Raw genomic sequence first — 24880 nt, forward strand, 5'->3', positions numbered from 1 at the left:
ACATAAGGATTAAAAGCAAATGTTAGAGAAATATATGCTAATACTCATTAAAAGAAAGCTTAAGTAGCAATACGATTTTAAAGAAGAATCAGAATAAGGACAATCACCAGAGGTGAAGAGGGCATTTACAATGATAAAGGGGTCCATTTTCCAGGAAGACATAACAGTTATTAATATATATGCACTTAACACAGAGCATCAAAATACGTAAGACAAAAACTGGGAACTAAAAGGAGAGACAGAAAAATCCACTATTAGCGTTAAAGACCTCATTATATACTCTTTTAATTAGTTAGTAGATCAAAATGGCAGAAAATCAGTAAGAACACAATCAACCTGAAAAACATTATCAATTAACTTAATCTAACTGACATCTGTAGACTGCTCCATCCAGTCAGAGCAAGAATATGCATTCTTTCCAAAGTTGAATAAACAGTCACCAAAGTAGGCCAGATTCTGGATTATAAAACTCACCTTTACAAATTGGAAAGTACAGAAATCATACAAATTACATTTTCAGATGACAATTGAACTAGAAATAAATGACTGAAAGATAAACTATAAAACCTCCAAGTATTTGGAGATTGAACACCACACTTCTCAATAATGTGTCAAAAAAAGAAATCTCGAGATATGAAAATATTTTGAAATAAGTGAAAATGAAGCTTATCAAAATGCATGGGATGAGCAAAAGCTATTTAGAGGGAAGTTTATAGCATTAAATACATGTATTAGAAAAGATCTAAATCAATAACCTAAGCTTCTACTTTAGGAAACTAAAGAAGGGTAATTTAAACCTCAAGCAAGCAGAAGAAAAGAAATAATAAAAATTAGAGCATAAATAAATAGAGAAAATCAATGAAATATAAATGTATTTCTTTAAAGATATCAATAAAATCAGTAAACCTCTGGGCAAGCTAACTAAGAGAAAGAGAAAAGTTACAAATGACCAATATCAACAATGAAAGAAGGGTCATTCCTGCTGATCCCGTGGACACTTAACAATAATAAAAAAGTAATATGAAAAGCTCTGGGCCTACAAATTTGAAAGCTTAGAGGGAATGGACCCATAACTGAAAAACACAATCTGAATAGTTCATAACTATTAAAGAAATTGAACCACTAATCCGCTGTCCAAAAAAGAAAGCGCTAGGACTGGATGGTTTCAGTGGTAAATTCTACCTAGTATTTAAGGGGGAAGTGATACCAATTCTCTACAATCTCTTTGGGAAAACAGAAGCACAGGAAACACTTCCTAGCTTGTTCTATGAGTTCAACATTACCGTAATGCCCAAAACAAATGAAGACAGTACAAGAAAGAGCACAATCTCTCATGAACACAGATGCAAAAATCCTCAACAAAATATTAGTGAACTGAATTTAATGGTGTATAAAAAGAATTATACACCACAACTAAGTGAGATTTATGTAGATGTGCAAAGTGGCTCAACATTTTAAAAAATCGATCAATAGACTATATGCAATTATCAAATCATTATGTAATACAAGCGAAATTAATATTATGTATGTTGACTATAACTTAACAAAAAATAATAAAATAAAATATCTGACTTGGAAAAAAAATCAGTGTAATTCATCCCATCAATAGTCTAAAGAAAAATAATGTGATCATATCAATCGATGCCAAAAAAGCATACAATTTAGTAGCCATTTATGCTAAAAACTCTCTGTAAACTTAGCGGGGAATGTTCCCAACTTGATAAAGAACATTTGCAAAAAATCTATCCCTAATATCATACTTAATGGTGAGAAATTAGGCATTTTCCTCCTAGGATCAGGACCAAGGAAGGCATGAATGATGGGGAGGAGTCAGCAATGCAAATATCTGGGAAGAACATTCCAGATAGAGGCCGTCGCACAGATGGGAAAGAGCTTGACAATGCCTAAGGAACAGGGAGGAGGTTAGTTAGAGCTCTTTGAGAATTCTGCATTAGCAAGAAAGTGGTAGGAGGTGAAATTACAGGAATAAGCAGAGGCCAAATTATGCAGAACCTTGAAGTTAAGGTAAGGTGTTTGGATTTTATTACAATAGCGCTGGAAAGTTAGAGAGGGGTATAGTGTGACTTAAATTTTTAAGCAAGTTTTGGTTGCTGACATGAACTGTGGTGATTTATGTTCTTGGGAGGTGTTCACTCTGCATCTGGATTCGGAAGATAAGATGAATTCATTATCAGCTAATGCTAAATGTACCCTCGCATATCCAAGTTTTGTAATGAGCTTTAACAAAATTGCCAACCTCAGAGAAGAAAGGTATGTGGCCACCACTGCTTTTGGATTGGCATTATAAGGCAGGAGGCATTCACCAGGCATAGGCGAGGAGAAAAAAGTTGAATAAGTTCAAAGCCAATTTTAAAGTATGTGGTTTTGAATGTAGTTTTTCTACATTCGTATTCTTAAGAAAATATGAACAGACACAAGGAAATTGTCTATGTCTTTGCTGTAAAAATGCTATTGAAAGCCGGGTCTCTCTCATCACTTACTTCCTACTCAAAATCCTACCTAAGAATTTATTTTAAAAATTAATGCCAGGACAACATATTTTTCCTGAGGGACACATGTGACTTTTTCTTTCTGATAAGAGCTTAAGAAAATATACTTTATTTCCTTTTACACTGGCTGCTTAAAATTTGAACTCAACTATAGAACTGACTCTTAGTGTTAGCACATTGGCATTCTTGTCTCTATCCACTACTCATTGTGTTTAGGACATTACTGAAAGCAGCTTCAGATCTTGTGGGGGGACGCTCCCAGAGAAGAATATAAGTGAGTACAGAGGCCTATGGAGACTTAACCCAAAAGCATTTTTATGACAAACCATTTCCTCACGTATATGTATCAGTGGTTCTTTGCTCTAGCGAAGCCCAGAAGAAGACAGGCTCCTTATCACCACTCATCAACACTATGTGTATACCTTAAATAAAACCTTTGCAGTTTAGCTTCCTTTTTATTTTTTGCTTTTCATGTTCAATATGTATGTCTGGAAGTCAAGGAACTGAAACTTCTAGAATACTGCACTGACAAGAGCGAGACTTTCCGCATACTTAGTGAAGGACACTTATGTTCAAAGGTAGGTGGGTAGTCAGTTTCAGAGGGTAACCGTTTATTAGGCAATGAGATGCCACTTATACACAGAGAGTTTTCCTGTTAGTGATTTAAACAAGTAAATTCTGTTTGTTGCTTTTCTCAAAGGCCAGCCCTCTGATTCCTTTTCTTTTCCATGATAGTTTATTGATGTCACATCTTTCTCCAGCTCAGGGTTATGACGAGATTGTGAATCACATACTGAGTAAGCTAGAGCCTCACAGCAGGAGATCCCTTGGAACTTTCGCCTTCTGCGGTTTGGGTGTATATCAAAAGTGCTGAGCACATGAAACAGGTCCTGAACAAATTTGCTGAACAAATAAAACCAATGATAGTGTGAGCAATTTTTTTTAAAAATTAGAGTGTTTGTTTTAAGGAATGTATACAGGCTTTTAGCCTGTATACAGGCTAAAAGTGGGCTTGTCCTGCTGCTAAAGGTCACAAGCAAACTCAGGCCCTCCAGTTTTGAAGGTGACACACTCATAATAGTAAATTACAGAAAGAAAGTCTCAGTTTTGGGGGGAAGTTATATTTCCATTATAACTATATCTAGGTAAGAGAGATATCTGATATGTAATATATGTATGTAATGTATATATGTCAAATCTGTATATAATTTTAATAAAATTCTCAAATGTCACCTCAGTATGGCTTACTCGATTACTTTATGTAAAATTTCCACCCCACTTTCATAACCCACCCCCACACTTCTGATCCCGTCTTGCTTGCTCTATTTTTATCATTTATCACCTTCTAATACACAATAGGAATGACTTATTTAGTGTGTTTCTCATTGTCTTCTAAGGGAAGGGGAGCTGCATGAACACAGTGAATCTCTAACGAAAATACTGCCAACATTTTCAAATAGTTTTTAACTTTACAAAGGTCTAGATGTTAATGCATTGATTTATTCAACGTGTTGTGCGTGGTGCGCGGCTTGCCCGGTTGTCTCCCTGGAAACCGCAGCCTGACGGGTCCTCCGCAAGCGCCTGGGAGGGCGCCCGGAGCGGCAGGTGTTCTCGGGATGCTCTGCGCCTGCGCGGATGCGCCGCGCGCCCGTAGTGAGAGGCCCGGATGGAGACGCGGCGGCGCGCCGTTGCTATGGCAGCCGGGTCCTCGCCGCCGCGCGAGCAGGTGCTGGGGTCTCCCTCGCCTCCCAGTCCGAGCTCAGGAGGAGGAGGAGAGCGGAAGTGCGCCGGCCGCCCCTGTGACCCCAGCCGCCGCGGCCTACTCAGGCAGGAGGGGGCGGGGGGGAAGGGAGGACGGTGCGGGGGTCGGTGCGGGGGTCGGTGCGGGGCAGGGTCCGGGGACACACCGCGACGGCCGCGAGGAAAGGAGGTTAGGCGCGGGGACCGTCCCGCCGGCTCGTGTGAGAACCCCCGCGCGCCCTCAGTCCCTCATTCTGTCCCTTGTCCCCTCCACGTTCGCGTCACCCCGAAATGGCGTCTTCCGCGGGGGCCCAGCGGCTCGTCAGCCGACGGCGCCGGGAGCCCGGCTGCGAGCCCGAGTCAGGAGCGACCAGGTCCTCACGCCGCGGGGAGGGACGCGTGTGTCGCGGGATTCCGGACGCGGCTGCGGGACTGGCGGGGCGGCCCGACGCGGGGTCAGCCGTGCTCGAGCGCTTCTTCTGAAGGAAACCCCCGGCTCTCTTCGACTTTCCCCGGTTGTCCTCGACTGCGAACCGGCTGCGTTCGGGGGGCGGCGCGGAGGCCCGGTCCCCGCGGGACGGAGGAGCTGCTGTCCGCGTCTCAGCGCAGCGCGGCGGCCGGTCCGTCCCGAGCCCTTCGCACCGCCCCCTGCGGGTAAAACCGGGATTTAACGGCGAACCCCGAGGACTGAGCCGGTGACCGAGACGCTGCGGCTCGCGCGGGACGACCGCGGCCGGCGCCGGGGCTGGCGGTGCAGGAGCGGGGGCTCGGGGACCCCGCGACGCGCGGAAGCGGCGTCAGGGACTTGGTGCCGGGAGTTGCGGCTCGCGGGCTCGGTGTCCCTGGCAGCCGGCCGGGCGGCTCCGACGGTGCGGGACGGCGCGTGGCCTGCCGCGGGGGCTCCTCTGCAGTGCGGGCGCCGTCGTGCGACTTAACGAGTCTGACTTGTGATCACCGCGTCTTCCTTGATTGTGCCGCGTCTTGGAGCGTGAAATTCGAGTCTTCACGGGCGCGAGATTCTTGTGACTCGGAAGGCGCCGCCGGCAGAAGGCCTCAGGCGGCCGCTCCGGGCGCTGTGGGACTGACGAGCACGGACGAGCGGTCCTCGCCGCACTGGCGTGGCCCGAACGTCTCGGAGTCGTGCCTTCCACGCCCGCCGGTCCGAAGAGAAACCGGGCTGTGCTCGGGCCCCTGTGAGGGTGAAAAACGGCGTCATTGACGTTCGCAGGTCGACCGCTTCGTGCGTGGTGCCCCCGCCTTGACCCGGTGGATGGTTCGAAGCCGAGCGGTAGGGTTCAGCCTGTCCCGCGCGAGGCGGTGGTAGATAAACTCCCTCCGTGGTGCTGATTTGGTTTCTCTGGGTTTCCTCGCATGCTGTTGCTCTCAGCCTTTGCTTTACGAATTACTGAAACCTTGCTTTGAGTTCTTGAGGGAAGTCCATTTTGTATTCTCAGTACAAAAGGCATGAATATCTAGAAGGAATTATAGTCCAATACATTGGAAATAGTTATTTATTCCATTGAATAATTAGATTGAATGATTAACTTTCCTGTACATAAAACTAACTTTGTCTTGAGAGGGGGAAGGGTACCAGGACCAAGCACTATTCTGAGAAAAGATGACATTTTAGTGAACTAGACAAGAACTTTTTAAGCCTTGGATTTAATTATTCAGGCAAACATCATTTGTTTCAGATTAAGCTTATCATGATACTATGCATTTCCTTTTAAATTCTCTTGCTTTTCATGAGTTGGCAGTTATTTGCTAATTGGCAGCTTATAAAAAGCTTAAAATCAATCGTAAGGGCCATCTAGCTCAGCTGTTTTGCTTTAAGGCTCTTTGAGTTGACAAGGAATGCAATACTTCTAATAGGCAACTCACTTCATTTCAGGACAAAAGGTAAATTTCTGTTTTATTTTTATGTTTTTCATCTTATTATTATTTTTATTATTTATTTATTTATTTTTTAAAGATTCTATTTATTTATTTGACAGATAACAAGTAGGCAGAAAGGCAGGCAGAGAGAGGGAGAAGCAGGCTCCCCTCTGAGCAGAGAGCCAGATGCTGGGCTCAATCCCAGAACCCTGGGATCATGACCTGAGCCGAAGGCAGAGGCTTAACCCACTGAGCCACCCAGGCGCCCCTTATTATTATTTTTTAAAAAGATTTTAGTTATTTGAGAGATAGAGACCACGAGTGGAGTCAGGGGCAGAGGGAGAGACAGACTTACTGCTGAACAGGGACCCTGATGTGGGTCTTGATCCCTGGACTCCAGGGATCTGAGCAGAAGGCAGATGCCCAACCAATCGAGCCACCCAGGTGCCCCATTTTATGATTTTTTAAAAAGATTTTATTTTTTATTAGAGAGAGAGAGAAGGAGAAAGCATGAGCATGGGGAGGGGGAAAAGGGAGAAGCGGACTGACTCCCCGGTGAGGAGGGAGCCTGCAGCAGGGCTAGATCCCAGGACCTTGAGATCATGACCTAATCTCATGTACAGGCGCCACTGTAAATTTTGCTTTAAATTGCCAAAATTTTTCCCTGACTTTCCAGCCCTTAACACTAGTTTTACTCTTTGACGGTATCCAAGTCCAGTCCTCCTTTCCTAGCAGCCATTTAGGCAATGTAAAGCAGAGGCACTGCCTTTGGCTTGGGTCCTGAGCTCAGGGTTCTGGGATTGAGCCCTGCATTGTGCTCCCTGCTCGGCAGGGAGTCTGCTTCACCCACTCTTCTGTGCTCGCGCGAGCTCTCTCTCTTTCAAATAAATAAATAAAATCTTTAAACAAACAATGTAAAGTAGTTGTCATGACTCTTGTGTTTTCTCTTCTTTAGGATAATATTCCCAGGGTTTTCAGGTATTCCTGAGAGGCTGGTTCTAAGGCATTTTACTCTTCTAGGCTCCCTTCTTCCCTTCTTTCTCTTTTATCCCCCTCCCCTGGTTTGCTGGCCTCTGAGTGTGTTCCAGCACGTCTGTCTTTTGTCCTTTCCTGCTGCACAGGAAACTGGATACGGTGCTTCCCACTTTCTGTATGTCTCACCCATAGTCTTAGCTTGGAGTTTATTCACATTTTGGGTGTCCTCATCATCATTCTTGTAACTCATTCGAACCTTCTGTTCACTAAAAACTATTACAGTGTTTTTCATACACGGTATTGCAAAGCCTCATCTCTTTACTTAGCTAGTGCTTGTGTAGCTCCTGGAAGATGTTCTCCCACATGCTTTCACTATTATCTGATGACGAACAGCGGAAGGAAAAGAATGTGTACCTCCCTTCAGTAAAATTGGCACCAGGTTAGGTAGTCCTGTCAAGGGTTTGCGAGTAGTACAGTGAAGCCAATGGCCAAAACAAAGCTTGTGGACAATTTATTAATTCAGACAAAATAGCTCTCATTTTATATCCTAAAAAAATGTGTTCTTGACTTCTGTACTTTCTGCCTCCAAGAGGGTTTTAGGCAATTTATTCTTGGTGTAGGATCAAGAGAAGGTGCCTGGGCATAGAAACAGGTGTACAAACAGGGTCCCAGGTGTTCGAAACCCCGAAGATGAGATTCCTATTGTTCTTTCGAGATTGAGCCTGAAATTCTACATACACTTAGAGAGCATTGCTCTTTTTTTTTTTTTTTATAGTTGCAGATTACTGCTCTATATTTCTACCTCTGGCTGCTTTATGACAATTTTCCCTCAACCTTATCTGTCAGAACAGATAATCTCACATCAGATTGACCCCTTATCACTGCTTCCAGATTCTTCTTCAGGAGCACATCACGTTCAGGCCTCTCTGAACAATTCCATGCACTTCCATGTTTGTTTGCTGTTTCTCATGGTGTTCTCTTCGTCTGAAATAACTAATAAACTCTTGTACTCAGTATTCAAAGCCCATCTCAGCTTTCCTTGGTATTTCCAACTTTACACAGAGTTAATTTTTTTTTATTCTTCTTCCCATTGTTTTATATATATATATATATATATATACACACACACATATATATACATATATATACATGTGTGTATATATATATATATATCTTTATCCCATTTACATTTTTAATTTGCTTTTATCTATATTTTAAATTTGTGGGTTTTGTTTATTCTGTACCATATGGGAAATACCTCAAGAGCATTGACCTATTTTATAATCTTTATGAGAATGTATATAGGAATGTTGTAGGTGCTTAACAAATGTCTATCAAAATTATAATACATGTATAGACACACAGACACATATGTTGTATACTCACCCACATATACAGACACCTGATAGTATAGATTTATTTGCTTCTTTTGTTTGGAGAATTACACATATAACAATTCTCAGGGCTAGGAACTGACCTCAATTTATAGATAACTTTAGAATGGTTCTCTTAAAAGTGGCTGAGTTTATACACCATCTTCACAAACACTAACTTTATTTGCCACTGTTTCCAGGTAGTATTAGACATCACATTTTGGTTTTGTTGGTGAAAAATATATCTCAGTTAGAGTTGAAAACAGTTTGGCTTTTGTGGAAATTAACATTTACAATAGTTGAGAATCAGCTTCACTTAGCTGAAAAGCTCTCAGATCACGCATTATAATTACGCCATATAAACTACTAGAAGGATTAAAAAACTGAGGATGGGAATTGATACTCAGGTTTCCTCCCTTATTTGAAATTTTACTTCTCCTTTGTAAAAGATCCACATTTGTACCTGTTTTGGTCATTGAAAGAAATCTGAAGAGGATTTTTGCTTTCATGAAGCAGTAATTGCTTCTTTGCTTTATGCCATTTTAGCTTTTAAAAGATTCCATAGGAATGCTCTACTTTCAGAGAGCAGAGGAAACCTGTATTTGTTTTTATTTGAGCAAAAAAAAAAAAATGAGAACAACTGTGACTTAAAAGCTGAGTCGTCTGCTCTGACCTGGGCAAGGCATGTCAGTGATTGGCAGGGGATGTGGAAAATCCTGTTCTAAGCCTCAGATAATCTTCTTATCCACCTTTTTTAGTCTCCTTGTAAATGAGAGTCCCCTTGTAAATGGGAGACAGGAGTGGGGGAGATGCTGTTTAGGAGCAGTACATCTAGAAAATGTCTCTCTTTTAGGGTATACAGATATATGTGTATTCTGAACACTGCATGCTTTGTGTTTCTGTGTGTTGATTTGCTTATCCTATTAATCTCCATATTCCCTGTAAAGTTGACATAACATATCCCTTATCTTTTTAGATCTTCTAGCATTATTCATTAACAAACGGAAAATGGATGAAAATAAAGATATGGACTCAAAAGAAAGTGGAGAATATGAAGACGACTTTGAAAAGGACCTGGAATGGTTAATTAATGAAAAAGAAAAAAGTGGTACCAGCATAATAGAGGTATATATAAATTGCCAACAGCATTCATAATAATTTCATTAACTAAGTGCTTCGTAATTCTTGAAGAGTTTTACATATATTATGTCATCTAAACCTCACAAAATTCCTTTGATAAAAATAGAACAAGTATCAATATTTCCTCCTTAGAGATGAGAATATTGAGGTGTAAAGAGCTTACATGTTGTATTTTAAGGCAAGGGCTAATTAGTGAGAGATGAGAGAACAGGGATTAAGTTAGCACTTAATAAAGTTTAAATTATAATTGTAATTATAATTTATATAATATAAAAATATGATTTATTGCACCAAAATAAAAACAAGTACAATTAATTTCTACTTTATATAACTTGGGTAAATGGGGTTATACTTCTAATATAAATGAAAAGGGGGGATATACTTTTAATGTAAATGAAAATAAAGCAAAGTCTCAAAAGACATGGTCTTTTAGCTAAAATTTGAAACCTTAAGACTGAATTAGCTCTTCAGGGGAATGAATATAGAAAGGAATGTAGAATCAAAACAGCCACAGGAATACCTGTAGGAAAAAGTGGATTGCTGGATTTTCTTAGCAGAGATCTGGCAATGCTCTGCAGATTAGGACAAAGTGGATCCACTAAATATGATCATATAGTATTTATCAGACCTGTAGAACAGAAATCCAGGAAAATGAACCAATGCCTGGATCACAGTTCTTTTTCTTTCTTTATATTTATTTATATCTATGTATATGGTGTATATGTGTATCTATACATAATTTGTGTGGGCATATGTGTGTGTGTGTGTATTCATATGTGTATATATGCTTGTGCATATATGCATGAAATTAGAGTCAATAAGTAGGAAAGTAATGAAGAAAAGATGTAAGACTCCTATAAGAATAGGTGACTTTAGGACAGAGCGCTCAGTAATTACACGAGAAGTCAGACTGAAGAAGGTTAAAGAAAAGAATATAGAGAAAGAAAGCAGCAAGTCTTACATCACGAATTTCTCTTGGTTCCATTTTGCTTTCTTATGCAATGGGGAGGACAAATGGAATTATATTTGAAAAAGGCAACAAAGTAAAAAGTTAAGATTTTTCTAAGATGGCCTTTAAATGGGAGTTTTATGCATCTTTAACAGAAAAATAATCAGAATGAGTACAGGCAGAGATGCCCAGAGTGGTAAGGTTGAACTAAAGTCTCATTACTGGAGGGGTGTGACATCCAGAGCACAGAGTGGTAGAATTAGAGAAGTGATGATCATGATTCCTTGTCTCCTTTCTTAATTCATTTAAAAATATTGTAGTCATCTGCCAGTATCAGAGGCTGTTCTGGGTGCTGGGGATAAAACAGTGGGCAAAACAGAGTGCTCTCATCAACCTTACTCATTCCAGGGGATGATTATAAGCATGTCTTCCTTGGAGGCTGACAGGGAAAACGGATAATAGAGATAGAGACAGGGATGAGGACTGGGGGGAAATTTCATTGTAAAAAGTGGTAGTTTTATTGCAGAGGGTTTTTTATTTTTTATTTTTATTTTTTTTTTACTTCTTTCACAGTGGGTTTTAAAAAGAAGTGAAAGTCAAAGAATAATCAGGAAAGAGATGCTGTCGAAATGAACCACAGAGTCAAATATGGTTTTAAAAAACACCAATTTCAATGCAGAGATCTTGGTTTGATCTTACTTACTTGTTAGACATTTTGTTTGCTTGTTTGTTTGTTTTTTAAGATTTTATTCTTTTTTTTTAACATTCTTTTTTTTTTTTATTAATTTCTTTTCAGCGTAACGGAATTCATTGTTTATGCACCACACCCAGTGCTCCATGCCATACGTGCCCTCCCTAATACCCACCACCTGGCTCCCCCAACCTCCCACTCCCCACCCCTTCAAAACACTCAGATTGTTTTTCAGAGTCCACAGTCTCTCATGGGTCACCTCCCCTTCCAATTTCCCTCATCTCCCTTCTCCTCTCCATCTCCCTATGTCCTCCTTGTTATTTGTTATGCTCCACAAATAAGTGAGACCATATGATACTTGACTTTCTCTGCTTGACTTATTTCACTCAGCATAATCTCTTCCAGTCCTGTCCATGTTGCTACAAAAGTTGGGTATTCATCCTTTCTGATGGAGGCATAATACTCCATAGTGTATATGGACCACATCTTCCTCATCCATTCGTCCATTGAAGGGCATCTTGGTTCTTTCCACAGTTTGGCAACCGTGGCCATTGCTGCTATAAACATTGGGGTACAGATGGCCCTTTTTTTCACTACATCTGTACCTTTGGGGTAAATGCCTAGTAGAGCAATTGCAGGCATAGGGAAGCTCTATTTTTAATTTCTTAAGGAATCCCCACACTGTTCTCCAAAGTGGCTGCACCAACTTGCATTCCCACCAACAGTGTAGGAGGGGTTCCCCTTTCTCCACAGCCTCTCCAGCACACGTTGTTTCCTGGCTTGTTAGACATTTTAATGGGCCAGGTTGATGTGCTTATCAGACATCTAGCAATGCTGTGCAGGTTAGGAAGAGGCAGCCATCAGAGAAGATGATCTTGGAGTAAGTAAAAGAGGAAGATAATTTTAAGGAGTTGAAGAGAGCAGCAAGTAGCGCTTCCCACAGACTTGTTCTAGGAGGGAAAGTTGTCTGAGAGAAAGAAAAAGTATTGCCGGTAAAGCGGTTGTTTGGTCGGTGAGTCTGTTTGTATGTGGGAGAGATGTTAGTTAGGAAGCCTTTCATTCGACACAGCAGATGGAGCGCAGGGTTTGTGACACGCCAGGACAAGTCTATGTGGAATCGTTCCTTGGTCTATGTGAAATGCTGTTCTTGTGGAATTATACTTTAAAAAAATATATTATTTATTTGAGAGGGAGAGGGAGGGAGAAAGGAATTATGCTTTTTTTTTTTTTTTTAAGACTTTATTTATTTATTTGATAAAGACACAGAGAGGGAACACAGGCAGGGGGAGTGAGAGAGGGAGAAGCAGGCCTCCCGCCAAGCAAGAATCCTGATGTGGGGCTTGATCCCAGGACTCTGGGATCATGACCCAAGCTGAAGGCAGACGCCCAACGACTGGGCCACCCAGGCACCCTGGAATTTCACCTTTTTAATGTAAAACCAAGTTATGTGATGGTGTTTAGCATAGATTATTGGGGCTCTGAGGATAGTTGAGGAAGGAAAATGTCATCCAGAGATAAAAATTAACCTGGAATTTGGGCATAGATCCTGCAGAAAATAGCAGCAATAATAATAATCTGAAAAGATTATAAGAACCTCAAAATGATTTGAACTTGACCAAAGACTGATATTGTAATGATTCTGGAAAGAAAGATACCTTTTTGAGGAATACAAATATTATAAGGAGAAAACATTAAAAAATTTTTTTCTTCTGAAAATTTAAAGGGAGGAAAATTTTATAGAGGAAGAATGTTGAAATAATAATGACTTATTTGTAATTACCTTTCATTCATTAGCATGAACATTTAAAAAATATTAATATAGCATTTAGCAACATCAAATTCAGATTTAGGGTTAAATTTCTCCCAAATTGCTGTTGTCACATGTATTTCCCTTGGGGTGCTCATAAACACGAATTAGACTATGATGAGCCGAGTGTAAAATAAGAAACATGTGGATTTTCCCATTCATAAAATACACTGCATGAATATGAAATTCATTTCAGATTAGCTACATATACATGAACAAAGAGTCTCAATTTTTACTCAAGAGAACTTCATATTTTTTTAGATGGCTTGTGGGAATGAAGAGAATATTAACCAAGAATTAAAAGACAACGAAACAGAAATAGAACACACCAAACAACATTCTGATCCTGACAAATCTTTGAAGGATGAGCTTTCACCAAGAAGAAATGACTTCATTTCTGTACCGAGTATTCAACCTTTGGATCCCATATCAGATTCAGACAGTGAAAACTCTTTCCAAGAATCCAGAGTGGAAAGCCAGAAAGACCTGGAAGAGGAAGAGGATGAGGAAGTAAGGAGATACATTATGGAGAAAATTATACAAGCCAACAAGATCCTACAGAATCAAGAACCTGTGAATGATAAAAGAGAGCGAAAACTCAAGTTCAAAGACAAATTAGTTGATCTGGAAGTTCCTCCGCTGGAAGACACTGACACTCACAAAAATTATTTTGAAAATGAAAGTAGTATGTCAGGAAAACTGTCACAGTTATGTATTTCCAATGAATTTGGACAGGAAAATGTGCTCCTGTCACTAAATGATGGAAACTGTGAAGAAAACAAGGATAGGAAAATACTAGTAGAGAGAGATGGAAAGTTTGAACTTCTGAATTTACAAGACATTGAGAGTCAGGGGTTTTTGCCCCCCATTCATGCTCATAGTACAGAAAATGAACCTCATCAGTTGTCCCCCAGATCTTCCAACTCAAGTGTCAATGGGGCGAAGAAGGAAGAGTCTATAGCAAGGATTCATGCTGTTGCTCACTCATCAGCAGAAGAGCCACTGGCTTACATCCCTCAGCCACCGCCCAACTCCAAGACACGTCCGAGTTCTGCTGTCAACTCAGATCGAAGTAAGGGTAATGGGAAATCTAATCACAGGACCCAGTCTGCAAATGTATCTCCAGTGACCTCAACATACTGTCTTTCCCCTCGACAGAAAGAACTGCAAAAACGGCTAGAATTGAAGAGAGAAAAGCTAAAGAGAGAGGTGAGGACATAAGGGTGCGTCCTATTAAAAGCAGAATGTATCTTCATGTTTTAGAAATGCTGTAGGAATTAGAATGGTTCCTCAAACTATTGGATATATTTGCTTGCTTGTTTTGTTTTTCTGTTGTTAGATTAAGTGGTTAAATATTAGGAATGTGTCTTTATGGGATAAATACCATGATTATCTTGGTCCTTATAAGGATCACGAAGCATTGTAATGAATAACTTGTGTTAGAGGTAGGGATCTCAGGGAGGACATCATCTGATCCTTTCATTTAAAGATGAGGCTCAGAAAAGTGACTGTTCAAAGTAATCTTGGTGTGATAAGGTGGAAATCAGATGTCAGGTGGAAAAATGAAGGCATAAATTTGTTGGGACTTGGGAGGCAACAAATTTGGATTTGGATTATAATTCTTTGATTTATGTGTGTATGTGTTTTCGTATATCTTCCATGCCTGTAATTTCTTGATTTCAGGGATTTTAGTTTTAGATTAAGAATAGAGCCTAATAACCTTAACAAAGGATTTCCAAAATGCCATATAGAATCCCATATAGAATCCCAGATGATGATGATGATGGTTTGGGTCTGTCGATCAAGAAGAGGCTGTGGAGTAACCGCAGCATTCTCTGCGCTCTTAGGGATTGCAATCCAGGAGACACAGCGTCCGCCTCAACCAGAAGTGCACTCTGAACAATCAGGGAGTGCAGGCCTATGAAGGCAAACCCACAAGGTTACACAACTTGTTTTTAAAGACTTAGGATTGGTGATGGCAGAGTTTAAGCTGACTATCTAATACACATTGGCGGTGTAGCTAACAGGTATTATATTATTTCAGTCCGAAGCACCAGGTGGTGATGGTGTTGGGAGCGGGGGCAGTTACAACGGACAAGTTGCAGCTGACAAAAGTCAAAAGTTCATGGTGGGCTGAGAATTGAAACAGAGCTGAAATAGGAGACATGCATAGGCCTCACTTCCTCAGTATTCTTTCTTTCTTTTTTAAGGTTTTATTTATTTATTTGACAGAGAGAGAGAGAGATCACAAGGAGGCAGAGAGGCCGGCAGAGAGAGAGGAAGGGAAGCAGGCTCCCCGCGGAGCAGAGAGCCTGCTGCGGGGCTCGATCCCAGGACCCTGAGATCATGTCCTGAGCCGAGGCAGAGGCTTAACCCACTGAGCCACCCAGGCGCCCCTCTCGGTGTTCTTTCATCCTCTGTTGGGAGTGGCTCTCTTAGCAATGCTTACTTCATTTTGAATCTTCTTTCACATTTCCCCCTTCTCATCAAGATCTCTCTGGTAAGAAAGCATCAGTGACAAATTTTTATGATCATGCAGTCCCCTTTCATTGTCCGAGTGGTTGGCAACCTGCCATTTGGCCCCATCATGTCTCCTGGAGGCCAGAGTCTGACAGTGGCTGATACGTGATATGTTCGGTAAGCGTGCTAGCTGAAAGTCTTACAGCTTGAGTAATGGGGAGATTTGAGGAAATAAGGTTTAGAACTCAGGTAGGTTCTCTTTTCTTTTCACTTAAAGGGTAGACCTGATGAATGGTTTTGAGACTTTGAACAAACACCCTCTGAGTTCTGACAGGCTTTGGCCCACTGGCCATGAAAAGTATTGATGGTGTGATAATAATGAATATAGAACAAATTAAAGCAATGGGAAGTAAGATAATTTTGTAGCCCAGATCTTAAAATGGTCCCCATTCTGGTCAGGAACCAACTAAAGATATCTGAGAGTCTGAAATCTAACCAGAGGTTTTAGAGGATGGGATTAGAGATTCAGCAAGCTTAAAAATCTCAGCAGTTTCCAGGTCTACTGATGGGAAGTTCTTCCCCACGTACAGCAAGAAGTCTCAAGCAAATCAGCTAATGCTGTGCTCTTACTGGGGACAACATGAGGTAGAGTATCCAAGGACTTCCCTTGGCTCTAACGGCTCAGGGAGTGGACCTGGCAATTCTGCTGATGGTCCAAGAAAGGTTTCTGATCATGTCCTCACTCCAGCCGGCAACTGAAGATCCTCCCAAACTGGGCCCCTCACTAAGGTTTATCTCTCATGGGAGACCACAGTCTTGGGAAAGTCCACAGCTATTATCTTTATATCTGGAGGGGTTTAGGATGGGTCTGGATGGCCATTTTCTTTCAGTTCTTTTAGGGGAAAGACTTCTTTTAGTTCTATGCTTAGTTCCTGTGTGGTCTCCTTTAGTAATCGAGTTAAAGACAGAAAAAGGGGAAGTTAGATATCCCAGGAGACTGTCCTGCCATTCTTCAGCTGTGTAGGCAGTCAGATGCCAAGATTCTCCCCTGTAAGTGCAGACAAAAATGTGTCCTGTAGGAGTGCAAAGTGTCTCTGCTTAGGTCTGGGTATTTATGGACTCATTTTTTGGTACAGAGGGCATTGTAGGAGAAAGCAGGGGTCTGTTTTATTTGAGCAGACGGAAAGAGGATGTGTTTCAGGTGTTAGCTGAAAGAAACCTTTTGCAAGCGTGGTGTTGTGGCTAGAAAGGCCTATTGGAGAACACTTTTTATTTGTGCTTTGGCATGTCTGCAAGAGTCAAATATAGGAGGCTTATAGCTCTTGATAAATTGTTGGACAATTAGAAATATTTTTCCCTGGCGTTTCGGGTGGTTCAAGTGAAGCAAAGGGGATTTCCTTTTCTGGGAGGCAAAACTATTTTAACTTGATAGGTGAGATCAGAGGGGGCAATCTGGTGTATAGTGAAATTAGGGAGAAGGGTGAAATTATAAATGAGATGACCAAGAGTCTCATGGCCTTCCATAGTGGGCTGAGAAAGACATTCAACCAGAAAGGTTACCAGATAAAACTTGCTATGGCTTGGGTTATTTGAATTATGGCATTTGTCTACCATTTAGTGCCTCTAATTTGGGTAATAATAAGCAGGATCAGAAAGTATTTAATGTTTTGAAAACAATCAAACAGACTCAAGTAGTCAAAATCACCGGGTACAAATAGGATTAACTGTTAGGTCTGTTATTAAAAGAAATGAGACTGAGACAAAGTGAAAGTTATTTAAAGCTTTATTTTATGCCAAGTATTAGAAATCAGACTGATTGGTCAGGGGAATAAGACTGAAACAAAGTTAAAGTTATGCAAAGCTCTATTCTGTGCCAAGCATTAGAAGTCAGACTGACCGGCCAGGGCCGTCTCCGAAGAGAGCGACCACCCCCAGCTTACAGGCTCAAGAAATGACTGACTGACCGGTCAGGGCTGCCTCCGAAGAGGGAGACCCCTCCCCATCTTACAGGCTACCTTCTATAGAGCAAAAGTCTGGTCACACATAGGTGGCCAATGAGATTGTAGTCATGTTAGTTCACACGCAGGTGGCCAACTGAATTACAATTTACCCTATAGTAGCTGTTTGAACTAACCTATTACTCTGGTCAGAATTGGTGCTCAAGTTTGGCGCCCAGATGGCGGGGTTTACATTCTTTGGTGGTTAGGGAAAAAGTATGTGTGTTTCTTATTGATTGGATGTCTCCACCTGGTCCGACTCATCCTTGTATTCTGGGCTCTGTTATCAAGAACTGGCCGACCTGGCCTTGTATTCTGGGCTCTGTTATTAGGAACTAGCTGACCATATTTTACTGGTTTCCCAGACTTGCTTCTAAGTAAGTTTCTCTGGGGGGTGGGGGGGCAGGGTCCGTTTAAGTTTTGCTGCACAAACAACAAAATGGCTTTTAACCAAGATGGAGTCGCTCTGGCTAAATAGGTCCTTATATTAACAAGAGTGCTAAAATGCCTACTACAAGAAGAATTATTCCGAATAGTTCATGAACATTAAGCATTAGTGGGAGTCTTTGGTGAGTTTATACAAGCTCGGTCATGACTCAGGAAAGCTGTCTCTCTAGTTCAGGTACCAAGTGCTTCTTTTCCAGATTGTTGATTTTGAGTGGGTCTGGATATTTTTTGTTTGAGATCTTTAGTGGGATGTCCAGTCAGGTGAAGATGCCTTTTTTTTTTTTTTTTTTTAAATGAGAAATGTTAATCCATAGGTCAGTGCCTTTAAATTTAACAGCACAGGGGTTAGTTAACAATACCTGATATGGCCCTTTCCAGTCAGGCTGGAGGGCATCTTTGTGAAGGTGACATTTCCAGGAAACAAATCTCAGGTGCGAGATTATGATATTAAATATCTTTATTTCCTATGAGTGTGCTGGGGAAGGATTGCTCTATGAGGCTGGTATTATTTCCAAGGACCTTGATAAGGTCTTCATGATAGATTAGGACATTTCCTTTCAGTAGGGCAGGTTCATACATCCCTTGGTCGTCCTCAGAGGTGTTCTGGTAATGATTTCCAAGGGAGACAAGTAGTGTTTACCAAATGGAGTGGATCTTAGGTTAAATAATACCAAGGGAAGGGCTATAGACCAAAGCAGATTGAAAGATTAGTAAATTATGGGCATCTGGGTGGCTCAGTTGGTTAAGCAACTACCTTCAGCTAAGGTCATAATCCCAGAGTCCCAGGATTGAGTCCTGCATAGGGCTCCCAGTTTCATGGAGTCTGCTTCTCCCTCTGACCTTCTCCCCTCATGCTTTCTCTCACTCTCTCAAATAAATAAATAAAATCTTAAAAAATGTTTTTTTAAAATAAATATTTAGTAAGTTTTGTCAATTGGATCTTTATTGCATTTGTGTTTGTCCTACAGTGCCAGAGTATTGGGGATGGTATATGCAATGAAAGTGTCGTAATACTGACTGGCTGTGGCAGATGGCCTGTAATATTTGTCCTGTGAAATGGCTCCCTCAGTCATTGTGAAGTTCTGAGGGTATTCCCCAGTTTGGAGTTATTTTCTCCAATAATATTTACCATAGAGCTGGGGCCGTAGCTCTATGACTACGAAAGGCTTCTGCTCGGTGAGAAAACATACAAACCATTACAAAACATAGTTGCATTCTTGAGTTGGTAGCAGATGGACAAAAGCCAACTGCCATAAATCAAAGAGCCTAGATGGTAAGGGAAGATGTCCCGGTCATCAGAAGGTAAGGGTAACAGAGTAGCAGGGTTTAGAGAATGATAATATGCAATAATGACATTTGGGGAAGACAGCAAGAGGGTTTCATAAAAGGTTAATATACTGGAAGACAGATGCTGAGTATGATGAGTATGATAGTGGAGTTTGCAATGGGAGTTGCTTATTTTTGTGACATACATTTTAAATGGTGATTGATCACATTATTATCAGGAAATACTCAGATTTCTATGGATTTCACACAATTTTTAGAACAATGCATACCTATACAGATGTTGTAGGAAGAAAGTATAGTATTATTTCTTATTTGACAATGCTTTCCATGTGATTTAACATATCAAGTAAGCCTCTTAGGTTCTATGGAATTTTCCAGATCAAAAAGACCTCATTTTAGAAGTTGACTTTGGGGAGTTTATTAAAAATGTCAAAAGGTTTGGACACTTAACCCAATAGGATAACAGAAAATTATAAAACCATATTTAATAATCCATTTAACCAAAATAATCTTCAGGACAAATACAGATCATACATTCTACAAAAACCTTAGCTGTTCTTCTCAGAGAAGACTCAGCTTTCCCAAGTAATCAAAGATGAGATAAAGACAAAACAGAATCTGTTTCCTAGGCAGATTACATTAGAAGTAAAGAAACTTTTTGTACAATCTGTTATGAAGAACAGGCCAACAGTTTGAGAAAATTTTGTCCTTTTAACAGAGAAAACCAAAATTTTGAACTAGTGTACTTTTCATATTTCGTTCATTTTTTTAAAAGATTTTATTTATTTATTTGGCAGACAGAAATCACAAGTAGGCAGAGAGGCAAGCAGAGAGAGAGGGGGAAGTAGCAGGGTTTAGAGAATGATAATATGCAATAATGACATTTGGGGAAGACAGCAAGAGGGTTTCATAAAAGAAAGATTAGTAAATCTTTCCCCACTGAGCAGAGAGCCTGATGTGGGACTCAATCCCAGGACCCCGAGATCACAACCTGAGCCGAAGGCAAAGGCCTCAACCCACTGAGCCACCCAGGTGCCTCTCATATTTCTTTCATTTTGAAATGGAACTTTAAATAAATTGATTTTAGTCTTAGCCAGCTTGATTGCACATAAAATTCCTCTTCCAAGATTTCTTTCCTATAAACCTCTGTGCCTATTTTAGTTTGTCTGTTGCTCCTTCTCTTTCTGAAATAACTAGCTTTAGGACAAAATCACTTTTGTTTCCCTCAACAAAATGCATTTCCATTTCCCATACCTTCTTTTACTAAAAACACACACCCTCCTTTCCTTGCCTGCTTTTCACAGTCATTTTCTTCCTTGTTGAATTTTAGTAATTTTATTTTCATAAATAGAATTTTTAACCCTTAGAATTCTTTTTTCTTTTTAAGATTTTATTTATTTGTTTGACAGAGAGAGACACAGTGAGAGAGGGAACACAAGCAGGGGGAGTGGGAGAGAGAGAAGCAGGCTCCCCGCTGAGCAGGGAGCTGGCTGTGGGGCTCGATCCCAGGATTTTGGGATCATGACCTGAGCTGAAGGCAGACACTTAATGATTGAGCCACCCAGGTGCCCCAACCCTTAGAATTCTTAATTCCTAGTAAAACCTAATAAATAAACAATTGTGGACTGGAAAATTTATAAATATGTTTCATCATTTCATCATTTCTAGAAATATATTCCCCCCTCATAGTTATTTTAATTTTTTTTGGCAAAAATTTGTTTATTAAATAGGCCTAAATATTACATATTTTGGTCTCTCTGTAAAAAATTTAAAAGCCAAAACTAAATAAACTTAGGTTTAGCAATCAATATCTCAATATGTTGTATTATTTGGAAATGATCTAAATGGGCAGTGAATAGCTGTTATCTAGTTTAACATAATCTCATTTAAATTTATTTAAATTGCTTTCTTTTAGCCATTATACTTGGATTAGAACATTGAATAGCTAATCATCATCTTAAATTATTTCTTTTATTGACAGGTTTTGAAAGAATAGCCTGAGATGTTATGATTAAGTAAACCCAGGTAGAAAAAAATTGTGTATCTCCATTATGTCTAATGCTGATAACCCTGAAGACATTCTTTTTTAAATTAAACTAGCAAGCTTAAACTAGCATTTATTTATTTTTATCTTTAATTTTTTTATTTAATTTTTTGTTTTAAGAGGGAGAAAGAGTGTGCACGCGCGCGCACGCACAGAAGGGGGGCATAGGGAGAGGGAGTTTGAGAGAGAATCTTAAGCAGGCTTCACACTCGGGCTTGAAATCTCATGACCCTGAGATCATGACCTGAGCCAAAATCAGGGGTTGGACCCTCGACTGACTGAGCCACCCATGTTCCCCTTTTTATAAAGTTGTTCTTTTTTTTAAAGATTTATTTATTTGAGAGAGAGAGTGAGGATGGGGGAGGGGCAGAGGGAGAGGTAGAGAGAGAATCCTCAAACAGACCCTGCACTGAGCGCAGAGCCCACTGTGGGGGTCCATCCCAGACCCAGAGATCATGACCTGAGCTGAAATCAAGAGCCCAATGCTTAACTGACTACACCACCCAGGCGCCCTTACTAAGGCTTTTATTCGAATTCCGTTTAGTTAACCTACCATATAATATGAGTTTCATGTGTCCGATACATTGATTCAACACTTTCATGCAACATCCTGTGCTTCTCACAAGTACAGTCCTTAATTCCTTCACCTGTTTAATCCACCCCCCCACACCCCACTAGCCATCAGTTTTTTCTCTACTAAACTAGCATTTATTTATCGAGACTGTTTCAGATCATGTGAACTTGAAAATTTTTGGGTTAGTGTTTTTTGTATTTCTTGGAATTTCTGGAATACTTCATTTTTGTAAGCACTTCATTGTCTTTCAAAGGCCAATTAAGTGGAGCTCTTTTATAAAGTAACTTGGCAATGCTGTCAGAGGGAGAAAGTATATCACTGTAACGTGCATATGTAGACGCATGTGACATATGGACAGAGAGAGACAGAAACCTTATAGTGTCATCTTAAAATTCATGCCACGATTCAGGTACAAAATTCAAAAGAATCGTTGAATCTAAATTGTGTTCCTGCAGATGGACTAGGTTAACTGCTATGATAACCAGAGTTTTTTACTGAGGATTTTTATTTGTGTGCTGTGAAGATTGTTTTAGAGCTGTCCCCAGAATTCTGGCAAGAAGACTGGAATGAGGAAGGGGAGGAGGGTACAGAGGAAATGAAGATGGTACAGTGGGAAAGGAAGATGGCTCCAAAGGCAGGACCTTGGTGCAGGATGACTGTTGCAAAGTCCAGAGACAAACAAGGAGGAGGAAGGGAACACAATGGTGCCTGAGACAGAGGGTGGGTCTTTGTAAACTTGTTTGTTTGCTTCAGTCAATTGAGGAATGGCATTTTGTGAAGAGGAGATTTTTAGAATCTTGAATATGTTTAAAAACTCCTAGGTACCAACTGAAGTAGGCATCCCATTTGATTGCCTTTATAACCCTTTTCCAGTTGTGCATGCAAGTAAACTAATTTTAGGATATACGAAGTGCCCATTTTGGCCAATGAAGTTTTAAATCATTTTGGGTAATTTGATCCAATGGGGCAAAAGTTCACAGCAAGAAGGGCCATATTCCTTAACATAAGGTTACAGCAGGGGGCTAATTATTAGAAGCTCATTCGTAGGAGGATTTTTTATTAATGAAAATTCCAGGTACTAAATATGTTAGTAAATTTTCTCTAAATTACTTAAATCAGTGCCCCAATTCTCTGTTTTACTGGATACCTAATGATATTAAGCTGAACCACAAAATGACTGTAAATGCCAAACCTTAGTAGAATCACAGGTAAATAGAATTTTACAATTAGAAGAATCCTTAAAGATCCTTTTACAGATAAGACAACTATAGTTTATAAGTTTAATTAACTTCACCAAAATCACTCAATCTGTTTACAGGAAAGTTGGAGTCAAAGTCTGTTTTCTTGGCATCTATTAAGAAATGGTGTAGGAATTATATAGGGATGTTATCAGGGAAATATCTGGCATGTAAATAAGGAATCCATATTACCAGAAAAAGGTGAAAAACAAAGTTAGTAGGAGTATGTAGGCTACAGAACACTCAGGCAGGAATGGGAAAAATGTACACTGAAAGTTAACTTACTTGGTCACTACTATTTGAACTGTAACAGGCAGATTCAGTTTACTTGCTTGAGGCATATAACAGTACTTCAAGGGGTCTGCTAATGCAGAACTTGTGATAATTCAAACTAATATTTGAGAATGACTGAACTATATAAGGTTGCTATATACCCACATACATGTATGAGTGTATTTGCATATTTCTATAAATGTTATCTGAGAGGCTGTATATAATTTCAGTATCTTTTCACTAATGAACTAAGTATTCTTTAACTGCTGGGACTCATAAATAGTTTTGTTTTTATTTTGAGTCTCTCTGCTGGGTGTACTCTTCTCTTGGTGCTGGGATGCATTTTCTCCTATCAGGATCCTCAGAACTGAATTTCCCTTTGCTTATGTACTTGTTCAAGGCATGGTTTTTATTATTTATATACTCGCTCAAGACTGTGTGTAAATGCTAAGGCTTTTAAATATTTCTTAGTTGGTTTCAGGGGAAGGCTTTCCTTGCTTATGCCCAACAAAATATTTGCTGGGTTGGGCTGCTATCCCCTTCGTATTCTAAGTGCATCATTTCATTGTTCCTGTTGGCAACTGCATTGTGTACACTTTGGCGGATAATTCTGTGTAATACGTTTGATGTTTCTCGGAAATATAATCATCATACCATACTTCTATACTTATACAAAGTATTGTCAATGAGAAAAGAGGTTGAGCTGAAATAAAGCAAACGCATTTATTTGAGTTCTCGGAAATGCCATTTGGGGAGCAATGATTTGGTGCATCTTGGGCAGCACACTAACTCAAATTGTATCCACTAGGGAACAAAAAGTCAAGAGTTTTAAAGGCAAAAAGAAATGCTTGTATTCATTATTTACAAGGAATTTTGTTTGGTGTTGACAGCAGAAAACTAATCTTGGCTACACATAATTGGTTGCTAAGGCTATCACTAAGAAACAGTCTGTTACTGTAGCACATTGTAGGTACTGGTAGAATCCTTGTTATGTTGGTAGTTTGGCTTTGCTCAAAAGTTGGTGATTACACCCAGTGAGGACTTGAAATAAGGCCCATATCCTAACGGCCACTGGCTCCATTTTAAAATACCTTGACGTAAGTAAATTGATTTTATTTCACTTTTCACAGTATTCAAGGTCCTTTTTATAAAAAGAAATTTACAAATAAATGTAAAATTTAACTTTGATAAATTCACATTTTATGTAAGTTTTTTTAGGGCGTAGGAAATAGTATATAGGTTTTAAAAATAGAAATCTTCATTTTATTCATATATATATATATTTAAAAAAGGAGATGATTACCAGAGTATATAGGTATTTTAAAAGACATTCTATGCTGTTAATTGGGTAGAATTTTTCTATTCTTTCTTACATTTTGTTCAATTAAAAGGAATTAGAAAGACTTGCTATGTTGTCAAAAATGTAAGGAAAGAACTCTGAATTCCATCATTTAAAGATAATTGGATTTATGTATAATTCAGTTATTTAAGTGATAAAAT

The 24880-nt window shown here is 39.9% G+C and overlaps 1 protein-coding gene across 1 annotated transcript in view; it reads left to right on the forward strand.

The window, feature by feature from the left end:
* Positions 1 to 4153: 4153 nt before the first annotated feature.
* Positions 4154 to 24880, forward strand: part of CCDC181 (coiled-coil domain containing 181) — a 35186-nt gene continuing 14459 nt past the window's right edge. Inside the window, exons 1-3 of the mRNA XM_080825179.1 lie at positions 4154 to 4337; positions 9450 to 9598; positions 13322 to 14269. Of these exons, the coding sequence (XP_080681305.1) occupies positions 9482 to 9598; positions 13322 to 14269 (1065 nt within the window). The 5' untranslated portion in view covers positions 4154 to 4337; positions 9450 to 9481. The remainder of the gene's footprint in view (positions 4338 to 9449; positions 9599 to 13321; positions 14270 to 24880) is intronic.

The sequence above is a fragment of the Martes martes genome (genome assembly GCF_963455335.1).
Source record: "Martes martes genome assembly, chromosome: 15".
In the NCBI taxonomy this organism is placed as follows: domain Eukaryota; kingdom Metazoa; phylum Chordata; class Mammalia; order Carnivora; family Mustelidae; genus Martes; species Martes martes.